The sequence below is a fragment of the Marmota flaviventris genome, chromosome 13 (genome assembly GCF_047511675.1).
Source record: "Marmota flaviventris isolate mMarFla1 chromosome 13, mMarFla1.hap1, whole genome shotgun sequence".
Lineage (NCBI taxonomy): Eukaryota > Metazoa > Chordata > Mammalia > Rodentia > Sciuridae > Marmota > Marmota flaviventris.
In genome coordinates this window covers 67,082,065-67,094,072 of record NC_092510.1, presented here as the reverse complement: position 1 = coordinate 67,094,072, position 12,008 = coordinate 67,082,065, and the positions used below count along the sequence as shown (strand labels likewise).

Genomic DNA, 12,008 nt, shown 5'->3' with positions numbered 1-12,008 from the left:
GCCATTTTCTCTGGGAGGGCTTGTACTCCTTTTGGCTTACATCATGACCAACTCACACCTCTTTCTTGAGTTCCTGAACCTCAAATCTTACTGACTAGTGATACCATCTGAGTATCCAAAAGATGCTTCAAAACTCAACATAGGGGCTGGGTTTGGTGGCTCAGTGGTAGAGTGCTTGCCTAGCATGTGTCAGGCACTGGGTTTGATTCTCAGTACCACATACAAATAAAATAAAAGTCCATTGACAACTAAAAAATATTTTTTAAAAAACTCAACATAGTCCCAAATAAACTAATCTGGTTTCCCCTGGCAATGTAGCTATGCCTTCTCCTGCAATTTCTTATCAATTAGTACTCCTTCCCAGTTATTGCAGAGAGAAAACTAGAAGTGTGAGAATTCTCCCTTTTATGTTTTATCTCTAAATCTTTTACATTTTATTGCCAATTCTACCCTCATTAACATTCCCCTTTCTGTTCATGTGTCTTCTGCTTCCACTTGGTTCAGATTCCTTCTATCTCTTCTGGTAGAATTGCAGTAGTTTCCTAATTACAGTTACCTTCATTCATTCCACTCCCTCCCATCTTCCACATGGCCATCAGCAGGTCCTTCATCATCTTAAATCTGATCACGTTACTCTTCTGTTTAAGGTAGCATTACCCACTCTCCATCTTCTGAGAAAACAAAGCAGAACAAATTTAAGACCCATTTTTCACCATGATCTGAGCCCTCTTAATCCCACCAACATCATTTCTTGCTACTTTTCACTATACCTCTGAAGTTTTAATTGTAGCAAAATTCTGACTGTGCCTTAAACATACTTTGCAAGTTTCAAGCTTCTGAGCCTTTGCACATATTCTCTAAATGTTCTTCCTTTCTCTTACACTGGTGAGTTGATATTTTAAGATAAATTCAAGCATCTCCTCTGACCATCCTCCCTTTGTCCTATTCCTTACACTTTTTATGGCTCATGTTACCTTTATCGATAATTATTGGGAGCTCCTTAAGGATGGGCTTACTTTCTATTTGTCTTTAGGAGACTCAGGATTAGCATTGTTAAATAATTGAAGGAAATGTACTATGACAGAGTAAGGAAAGAAAGAAAACAGGATGCCCCCTAGGTTAGGCCTTTCTTCACCCTGTGGAGAAACAACATTTTACACAGGTACCTCCACATGTAAGCAAGGCCCCAACCTATGTGGTGCCAGGGGTGCCACTGTGAGCCAGTCAGTCCCAACATATACTGTCCATGATTGTGTAGGCATCATTGGACCTATACAAATAACAACTTTATAGCTACTGCAAATACAGTGTTCATTGTGTACTATATTAAGGACTATTGTGTACTATATTAAACATTTATTAACTCATTTTATCCTTGCAGGAATCTTTGACATAGGTATTAATATTATTTCATTTTTAGAGGAAACTGAAGACCCAATTACATAACTAGCAAATGGAGGAGCTGGGATTTTAACCTGGTGCCAGAGTCTGTGCTTTGAACCATTACAATCATCCTTCAGTCTGTGTGGCAAGGAGATTATGTGAATTGTCTTCCTTTCAGCAAACATCCCCCAGTGCTGAGAATGAGATCAATTCACCCAAGCCATATGATTTTGCCCAGTGCAGGAGACATAATTTGAATACTGGGGAGGCAATTACAATGTCTGCTGTATACTTGTGAGAATCAGATGAGCTCATGAATTTGAAGACATGCATTAGAAATTATAAATCCCCACAAGTCTTATTTTTTGCCACCCAGAGTCCTAGCAGGATAGATTGATTGTAAAGATCTGCTGTTCATTCAGGAAAGCAGTCCCTTCTGTTACTTCTCCAGGGCCTTCCTTCTTAAGACCTCTGGCCCTTGAAAGTTCCACTCTGTTTTTTCTCCTTGTTTTGCCTTTTTCCCCCACTCAATTCTATCCTGTTCATCTGTAGGTCTCTTGGGTCTCAGCCTACCTTTGTATTTACTGCATGACCCCCAAGCTCCAATAAGCAAGACCAGCCAGCTTGTGACCATTCATGAGCTAGTACAGCCCTGGAATTGGGAGGCAGGGGTGGAGGTTAACATGGTGGAAGCTGACACTCAGGCCTACATGGAGGACCTCCCAGAGAGCCTTCTTTACCTCCAAGTCCCAGCGTCTTTACCACCAAGCTACATCCCCAGCCTTTTTTATTTTTTATTTTGAGACAGGATCTTACTAAGTTGCTGAAATTGGCCTCAAACTTGTGAACCATTCTGCCTCAGACTCCCAGGTGACTGGGATTACAGGTGTGAGCCACGACATCCAGCCCCAGTGTCTCTTTCTTTATGGTCCTCCTTTGCATGCTTTGAAAGTCATTAACTCTTTTTTGTTTGTTTTGGGTACCCAGGATTGAACTCAGGGGCATTCAACCACTGAGCCACATCCCCAGTCCTAGTTTGTATTTGATTTAGAGACAGGGCCTCACTGAGTTGCTTAGTGCCTCCCCAAGGCTGAGGCTAGCTTTGAACTCACAATCCTCTTGCCTCAGCCTCCCTAGCCACTGAGATCATAGGCGTGTGGCACCATAGGCATTTGCCACTGCACCCAGCTAAAAGTGACCTTGGGTAACTTATCAGTGACCTTGGGTAAGATTTCCACTCTGGGTCTATGTGTCCTTATGTATTTATTTGCTGATATTATTGTAGTACTGGAATTGAACTCAGAGCCTCATGCATGGTGGTCAATCACTCAACCACTGAGCCACATCCCCAACCCTTTTTGAGAGAGGGTCTCACTTAATTGCCCAAACTAGTCTAAAACTTGTGAGCCTCCTGTCTCAGACTCCCAAGTACCTGGGATTACAGGTGTGCACCACCACACCTTGGCAGATTTCCTTACTTTTTTTTGGTACCAGGGATTGTACCCAGGGGCACATAACCACTGAGCCACATCCTTAGCCCTTTTTATATTTTATTTCGAGACAGGGTCTCACTAAGTTATTTAGGGCATTGCTAAATTGCTGAAGATGGCTTTGGCTTTGAACTCACGGTCCTCCTGCCTCAGCCTCTTGAGTTGCTGGAATTACAGGCATGCACTATTGCACTGGGCAGGTTTCCTTACTCTTAAACTGGGCACAGTGACACACACCTCTAATCCCAGCAACTCAGGAGGCTAAGACAGAAGGATCACAACCTTGAGGCCAGCCTTAGCAATTTAACAAGACCTTGCCTCAAAATAAAAAATAAAAAGGACTTGGAATGTAGTTCAGTGGTAAAGCATCTGTGGGTTCAAGTCCCTCTACCACAAAAAAAGAAAAATCATTTAATAAATTAATGTTGAAACTGGTGATAGATACCCAGAGTCTTACTATATTGTTTACTTTCCCTAATAGTTTCCATAACAAAACATTTTTGAGGACCAGAATAGGACCTTTTTAAAGTAATAGAACCCTTTACCTAATGAAAATCTTACAGAAAGTTTTATATGTAGATAAAATAAAGGTGGATCTCTTCAGGTTAAAGAAAAGCCAGACCCCCATCCCTATTGCTCCCCACCTCATACTCAGTCTTTCCCTAGGCACAGAATTTAGGGAACACAGTTTAATGAAAATCATTGGACCAGACTAAAGATTATTCTGGCACTTTTGCCTTTCTCTAGCTATATTGGCTTTGCACTGGCCATTAGCCTACATATCCTGTCCCAGAAATAGTAAGCCTAGGCCATTAATCATCTCTGCAGTCTTTGGAGAATTTGTTTGAATGGTTGCAGGAACAGGGATTGCTGCTAGTGATGCATTTCAGTGTCTGTCTCTGCTGAGTGTTTATTAATAATCTTGTTAATCCCCACTCTAGTTCCCGGATCTAGCTAACGCCTGTCAGATGTCCTTGGGGGACATTTTAAATTCTCCCTGATTTCTTGGAGCCAGACATTTCCTTTCTGATACTTCCATTCATGAATATTTTACATTTATTCTCCCTGATTATATCTCCATGTGATAGACCTGGTGCATTGAGTTTCTCAGGGAATGTATACAGGAAGCCCATAGTAGTGGGCTTTGTGCTTGCCACTTAAATGTGGCCCTCTATCATGGACACTGATTGAGGAGAAGCTAAATGCTGGGCTTTGTGTGGGACCTCTAAGCTTAGGCCTTTGCCATCTGACTCATGGCCCAAAGGAGCTGTCAGTTCTCTTCAGAATCAGATAACACCAAGAACTTCCCAGAAGGCATTGGGAGCCACACGTGGGTCACTTTGACCAAAGTTGCTCACTAGTTTCCAAGTCCTCACCCCAGGACCTTTCCTTCCTGTGCAGTTCACCTCCAGTGCTATTACTAACACCTCCAACCTGAAAGAAGATGCTAAGGAACTTATCTGAACTGGGAAGTAAAAATTAACCTCAGAGAAAGAACAGCAATACCTAACACTCTCATGTGATCAATGGGGTAGAGGATTAAGGAGGAGATGCATGGATTGAAGGCCACAAATTTAGGAGTCTCTAGGGTAAAAATGTCAATCCAAACTATAGGAGGCATCAGGATTTATTTAGGAGAGAGAAGGCTGAGGATATGACCCTGAAGAGGAGACAAAGAGCAATAGGAGCACAAAGAAATGGCGGTTAAAGAGGCAAGAGGTGATCCAAGAGAGCACAGTATGCTGAAAGCCAGGGAAGAAAGCCATTTCCCAATAGAGGAAGTATGGGTAGCATGTGACAAATACTACAGAAAATCTGGAGGAATGTGACCAAGGAACTTGGAAATATACCAGAACTTCCCTGGAAGAATCCCACTAGCACACTTATAGGATGTACCCTTTGAAAAGGTCTCCCTCTGGCTGCTTTGGAGGTGACCCTTCTTGTGGCCCAAGGGGAATACCAGAGCCCAGCTGTTGGGTCTCCACCTCTCCTACAGCTAAGAAGACATTGTGGTTGCAGAAAGGCATGTGAGGGGTGCTGGGGCTATAGCTCAGTGGTGGAGCGTGTGCCTCCCATGTAAGAGGCACTGAGTTCAATCCTCAACACCACATAAAAATTAATAAGTAAATAAAATAAAGGTATTTTGTCCATCTACAACTATATATATATATATATATATATATATATATATATATATATATATATATATATATATATATATGAAAGAAAGAAAGGCATGTGAGGGTCACTAGGGACCTGTTTCTCCAAGGCTGTAGGGGCAGGTGCTATCTCTAAGGAGCCTCCCAGGGAGGCTGCTGAGCCTGGGAGGATGAAGATTGGAAGGGCTCACAGCCTGGGAAGTTGCCTGAGATGCAGGCACTGTAGCACCCCACCTTTCAGAACAAAGCCCCCTGTCTACCTCCCCCTCAACCACGACTAAGGGATAAGAGTCAGAGCAGAGGAGGGAGGCCCAAGTTCTGCCCTCAGGAACTTGCAAACAACCTTGGCAACATAGTCCAACCAGGACCTTATGCTCTGAATGGCCTGGAGTAACACAAACAAGGCCAGGATTTCCATCACAAACATTCTAGACTTTTCCTTTATCCCTAGTGACAAGCATGTGTTTTTGACTACTGCCTCATTTTTAAAGGAACAGAGCCACTATATGTCATATAACATTCTATTTTAGTTAGCTTTTTCATCACTGTGACCAAAAGAACTGACAAAGGAGAGAAAGTTTATTTGGGGTTCACAGTTTCAGAGGTCTCAGTCTGTCGATAGCTGGCTCCATTGTTCTGGGCCTAAGGTGAGGCAGAACATCATGGCAGGAGGGGCATGGCAGAGGAAAGCAGCTCAGGGAATTGTACCAGGAAACAGAGAAAAAGGTAGCTCCTCTCTCCAGGGACAAAATATATACCCCAAAGGCACACCCCCAATGATCCACCTCCTCTAGCCACACCCTGCCTGCCTATGGTTACCATCCAGTAATCCTTATCAGGGGATTAATGCACTGATTAAGTTAAGACTCTCAAAACCTAATCATTTCACCTCTGAATGTTCTTGCATTGACTTACACATGAGATTTTGGGGAATTCCTGATATCTAACCCATAACACTTTCCCTTACTGAGTCGCTAGCAGCCACACAAATCCCTGAGCCTGATCTGATGGAGCCAGTCTTAGAGCATTCTATCTTCTGTCTATTTTCTGCATCTTCAAAGGCAGAATAGGCAGCAGCCTTGGATCCCCTCTGCAGTCCTTATACCTTAGGCTTCCATTCTGTTGTCCCTTGTAAAAATGTAAAAATGCGTGGGATGGTAGCATCCATCTCAAGAATTGGTCATCAGCTTCTCAGGGAAAATATGGGTAACTCCAGTCCCTTCCAACTGGCTGAGGAAGGGGAGGCCAGGGTCCTGAATCTTGTAGCAAAGGATTGTATTTTGAAGGGGTGGCTAGGCTAGATAAGTACTCTGGTCAACCCAGGGCCTACCACAGGGGTGGAGGCTATGAGGATGGTGTCAAGGGAGATTGAGAAGGTTGCACATCCTGGACAACACACAGAATTGCATGCTCTCCTACCTTCCTTGTCATCTATAGCAGCAAGTGTTTTGCACTCTGGACAGCACAAAACAAACTATATACCTGCTAATTTGTCATTGTTTGTCTTCTTGCCTACGATGTACAGCCAACCTTTCAGATTCTCTCAGGAGACACTCCTTGGGACCCATCTGAGAACTGATTTGTTTGTTTGTTTTTGTCCAATTGCTTAAGGATTGTAATCTGGCTTGACTTGGCCAGTTAGTTCTCTAGATTCTGCAAAGGACCTTATTTAGCATTAAGAGAAATGGAAGAAGAAGGCCCACCTCAGGGAGAACCATCTCTGATGTTGATCCATACTTAAGTCCCCAGGAACTAGCAAGATCTTTCCTAACAAGTGCACAGGAAGGCCTGAGTGAGGAGTAGGGCAACAAGTATGAAGGTTTGGAGAGGAGGTCCTGAGGGTTTAAGGAAATCGTATTAAGCTGGGCATGTAATCGTATTAATCGTATTAATATGGGCACATACCTATAATCCCAGCAACTTGGGAGGCTGGGGCAGGAGAACTGCAAGTTAAAGGCCAGCCTCAGCAATTTATCAAGACACTGTCTCAGTGTAAAAAGTAAAAAGGGCTGAAGAAGTGATGCAGTGGTTAAGCACCCATGGGTTCAATCCCTGGGAGCAAAAAAATAGCAGAATCATGGTGGGCTTTCTGGAGGAGCCTGGATCTCACAGAACTTTGGAGATATACATTAAATGGTGTTAGTGGGACCAAGATCCTTGGCTCTTCTGTCCAGGATTACATTTTTGTCCCATGGTAGGTGAGTCTGCCCCTCCGTCTCTTAATGTTCAGCCTGCTGCCCAGGACAAACACTCCCAGAAGCCTGGAGGACAGTTGGAAAGGCTTGCTTCAGGGCCAAGAGCAGCCCCCTCTGTGCTCACTTGCTAACAACTCTCTGTCTCTCTGCTTTCTCCTCACAGGACCCAGCCGCCGCCTCCATCTCAGACGGAGACTGTGATGCCCGGGAGGGTGAGTCAGTAGCCATGAATTACAAACCATCCCCGCTCCAAGTGAAGCTGGGTGAGTGTGTCCTGGGGGTGAGGGAGATGTGGGACATGAACAAGGTCCTCTGGGCTGGGTCTACAGTGAGGTACTACAAATAAAGCAACTCAGGCTAGTGATTACAACATGCCAGCCAGCATAGTGGCTTGCATGTTGTAATCACTAGCCTGAGTTGCTTATCTCCTGCAAGGCTAAGAAGGCAGTTTACAGTTCTCTACAGAATCCTGAAATTCCAGGAGGCATCTCTGAGGCCAAGAAGGCTCCAGGAGTTCTAGGAGATAGCCTCAGGGGTAAAAGCATGATACCACAGGGAAAGGACTTAGAAGTCCCATCAAACACTGGATTCAGGTAAGAGGAAGCTGACTTAGAGGTGGGCTGTCAGTTCTGTCCGAGGGATAGAAAAGAATGTGAGTTCCAAAGCCTAGCAGATGAGCCCTTCTCCCCAGTCCAACCTTATCCCACCTGGAGGTCTCAGGACTTTATTGATTCCCATCTCGAGAAACAGTCCCTTATTTCCTTAGTAACCTAAATATCTCCACCTTTCCAGATATCTCATCACCTTTCCCTTGAAGGTTTATTTCATGTCCACTCAATGTTAGATTACTATACAATGACTCCTTTGAAGTCATCTGGCTCCCCACCACCACCCACAGCTCCTGCAGGTGCAGTTCATGCCTCACCCTATGCTAACTACTGGCCCTTCTCCCTTTAGGGACCAAAGTTTCACTGACCTCAGACTGATGTAGGTAATAGACTTTTACTAATTACAGCACAGTACACACAGAGAAGAGCTTGCAAATATAAGTCATCACTATCCTTCAAATTCCTCTGCCATCCCAGCCATCCTCCCAGCCATCTTTCTCCTCAGATTCCAACTTCTCACCAATAGTGGGCCATTCCTCAGTCCTAAGAGCCCCTTCCCATCCCTTCACAAACCTTCTTCCTCACATCTGCCAAGACTCCTCTATTTTATTTTTCAGAAATAAATTTATTATTTTTTCTGTGCTGGAGATCAAAGCCAGAGTTTCATGTGTGCTAGGCAAACACTCTACCACTAAGCCACACCCCAGCCCCAGAGTTCTGTTCTTTTAATTTACATTTTTGTTTTGTTTTGTCTTTCTTTTACTTTGTTTTTCTCCTTCCAGACCACATCCAGGGAGCCCCTTGAGCTAATTTCCTGAACAGGAGAGCATTTTTCTCAGTGGAATTATTCATCTTCCTAGGACATAATACTAAAATTGCAGCCATTTTTGTTTGTTATTGTTTAATTTGTTGTATTTTAATGAGAATAAGTTCTCCTCTACTCTCACCCATCAGTTTCTCTTCTCCAGAGGTAATCATTCTTCCCTCCCCCTCAAGAGGTAATCATTCTAAGGGTTTTGTGTTTTTTTTTTTTTTTTTTTTTAATTTGTATAGTTTTATTTTGTATTTTAACAGAAATGGTATCACATTGTACACACTTTCTGAAAGTTATTCTCCTCCCCTCCACATAAAAAAGTCTTCCCCTTTGAACATCAGTATATAGCAAAAATTTTATTATTTTAAATGATTGCATAATAGTCCATAGTTTGGTTTTTGCTAATTTGTTGTTTGCATTTTTCCACTCTTTCCAACAATATTAGCATTCTTTAAAATAACGTTTTGTTTTCTCTCTGTTACATTACCACTAAAGCTTCTCATGAAAATTCACAACTTTTGCCAGTTGCACTAAGGAAAATCACCACCAGGAACTTTTAGGCAAATTGCACCCCCTAGAGGCATGGATGGTTATGGCAGATGCTGTCTGCTGAAAGAGGCTGGGGAAAAGTGAAAGGAGCCAGACATGCAGTGGTGAAAAAAAAAAAAAAAGTCAGAGAATATAAAATGAGAAATTTAGAGACATGGAGGTTAGGGGATATTTTAAAGTGAATCACAGCCAGGCCTGGCAACTTGAAAGGCTAAGGCAGGAGGATTACAAGTTCAAGGCCAGCCTCAGTAACTTAGGAGGCCCTAAGCAACTTAGTACCCTGTCTCCAAATAAAAAAAAAAAAAAAATTTTTTAAAGGGCTAAGAATGTACTTGGTGGTAAAGCTCCCCTATGCCCATTCCCCAACATCATAAATAAAGTGAAGTAGCTATAAAGACCCATCCATTCTTACACTCTGGAGCATGCAGTTATTTTATGAGACAACTTCCCCTAGTGTCTTTTTCACTAAACAGGCAGTTTTCCTAAATCTAGACTTTACTTGAGATGAGTAGAAAAGAGTAGACAGGCTTTTCCAGGACCAGGCGGCTAGCTACTAATGGTAACAGTTATCATATACCAAGCAGTGGGTCACCTGATGGCCAGCCCCATGAGCCTGGTAAGCTCTGAACCCTAAGAGAACTCAGAGACTGGTAGGAGTCAGGAGCATTGCTTAGGCAGTATAGCAAAATGGGCTCCCTTAGCCTCTACCCTGCCTGCCCTTTTCTGTTTCTTCCACTCTAAAACCTTCAGTGGCTCCCTTTTTCTTTCTGCATTAATTCCAAACTCTTCAGTGTAACATTCAAGGCTTTCATGTTCTGAGTTTGTAAACAGAGGGAGTCTCTAGCTTCTTAGCACAAGACTTGACACATGATTAGTAACTCCAATGTTAGGAGTTTTTCAATAAGTGGCTCCTTTCCCAACCTTACCTCTCTCCCTCTTCACCCTTCTAGATCTATCCAGATGCATACTTAAGTTCTCTTCTAAATGCATTTTTGTATATGATTCCCTCCTTCCTAGAGTGCCCTTCTTTGTCCAACTCATAATGTCACCCACAGGCAGCCCTCCCTGATTGCTCCATCCTGTGATCATCTCTTTCTCTCCAGCTTTTCCTTGGCATCAAGCACACATTGACTACCCAATATGGGAGCTGTGGCTCCTTCAAGGCAAGGCTCAGCCTTCTCCTTTTGCCTCCTACTATCTACCTCAAGTTATGCAGGGACAAGTACCATCTCTACTGAGTAGCAGAAGCCTGGAGTTAGGATTCCTACCTCAGTTCATAGAGGACCAAGGGGTTTCACAATGGAGGCAGGGCCCTGGCTGCCCCAAGTGGTAAAATAGGGTTACCTGGGGCAGGACACAGCTTCCTTCCCATATTCCCTTGCAGAGAAGCAGCGGGAGCTGGCCCGGAAGGGCTCTCTGAAGAATGGCAGCATGGGCAGCCCTGTCAACCAACAACCCAAGAAGAACAATGTCATGGCCCGGACGAGGTAGAGACCTCTCTACCCCAGCTGGACCCTGCCAGCCAGCACATATCTCTGCTGGTCCTGAGTCTCTTCCTCTTTCCTCTGTCCTAGGGTGGGGTCCAAGGCAGGGAGGGAGGGAGGGAAGAGGGAAGGGAGGGAGTGAATGAAACAAGGCTCAGCCCAGTCCCCTGCCAGGTTTGTGTTCCAGTCTCCATTCCAACTCCAAAATTTTTCACCCAGGCTGGTCGTCCCCAATAAAGGCTACTCCTCGCTTGACCAGAGCCCAGATGAGAAGCCACTGGTAGCTCTAGACACGGACAGGTGTGTACACGGTCTGGGGACAGCCAGGCAAGCCATATGAACCTGTGTGAGCACATACAGGTCACACCTGCTATATTGCTAGAATTGATGTATTCCTCAATTAGGAGCTCTGCAAGGGTGAATTCCTCAGGGAATGTAATGTTTTAGAAGAAAGAGGGTGGGCAGAGAGAGAGGAAAGGAGGACCAGCACAGTGTTCTGCTATCCTGGAACAGCCCTGTTGTTGAATCTGGGAAGTAGGATGGATGCTTAATGCCCCACTCTTTGTAAGGAAAGAGCCCTACTCCTCAGAAAACATCTGGCTAGACCTAGAGTTTGGGAAAATCCAACAAGTGGGGTTGATATGAGCCTAATGGGGGCAGGAGGTGGGGATAGGGATGCAGTGAAGGGAGTAGCAGTTCTGTTTGGAAGAAATAACTTATTTCTAAATAATTTATTTAGAAAGGTGGGGCTGGGGAATCTTCATTTTAAAACCTGAATTTACACAGCATGCATAGATTTTATTTAGAACTTGACATTTGGTGTCATGGGGCTGGGTGTTGTATTGACCAATGGAAGCGGGGGTGCAGGGAGTTTTCTATTTAATTTCCTGGAATCATTTCTTCTCTGCCCTCTCTTCTCCACGGCTAGCGATGATGACTTTGACATGTCCAGATACTCCTCATCTGGCTACTCCTCTGCTGAGGTGAGGCCCCACCCCTTGCCGCCCTAGACACACCTGAGCAGGACCACCTCTATCAAGCAGCCCAGGGTGAGGCCAAAGCCAAAGCACCTGGAGAAGAGGAATAGGCACAGCTGGGCAGAGCCCTGTGGGGACAGAGCTCCATGTGGAGCTGGGGCTAGATGGGAAAGCATATGAATCATTAGCTTCAACTGCAGGAAGCCTATGGTTAGGGGCCAGGGTTATTGGAGCAGGGCTCTTAAATAGAATGGAGTGTGAAATATATGGGACACCTTATAGAAGTAGACCTGAAATTGGGCAAAACCCTAACAGAAGAACAACTAGATGTGAGCAGTAGTCTTTGGAG

At 44.2% G+C, this 12,008-nt stretch overlaps 1 protein-coding gene across 6 annotated transcripts in view; it reads left to right on the top strand.

Annotated features, from left to right (window-relative positions):
• Fam219a (family with sequence similarity 219 member A) overlaps positions 1–12,008 on the top strand; it is a 57,709-nt gene that overhangs the window by 42,498 nt on the left and 3,203 nt on the right. For 3 of the 6 annotated variants that reach the window (XM_027931062.2, XM_071600715.1, XM_027931061.2), the window contains exons 2-5: positions 7,391–7,490; positions 10,583–10,685; positions 10,902–10,982; positions 11,611–11,665. In XM_027931062.2, the coding sequence (XP_027786863.1) occupies positions 7,391–7,490; positions 10,583–10,685; positions 10,902–10,982; positions 11,611–11,665 (339 nt within the window). The remainder of the gene's footprint in view (positions 1–7,390; positions 7,491–10,582; positions 10,686–10,901; positions 10,983–11,610; positions 11,666–12,008) is intronic. The other 3 variants (XM_027931065.2, XM_071600716.1, XM_027931064.2) reach the window with 1 other exon arrangement.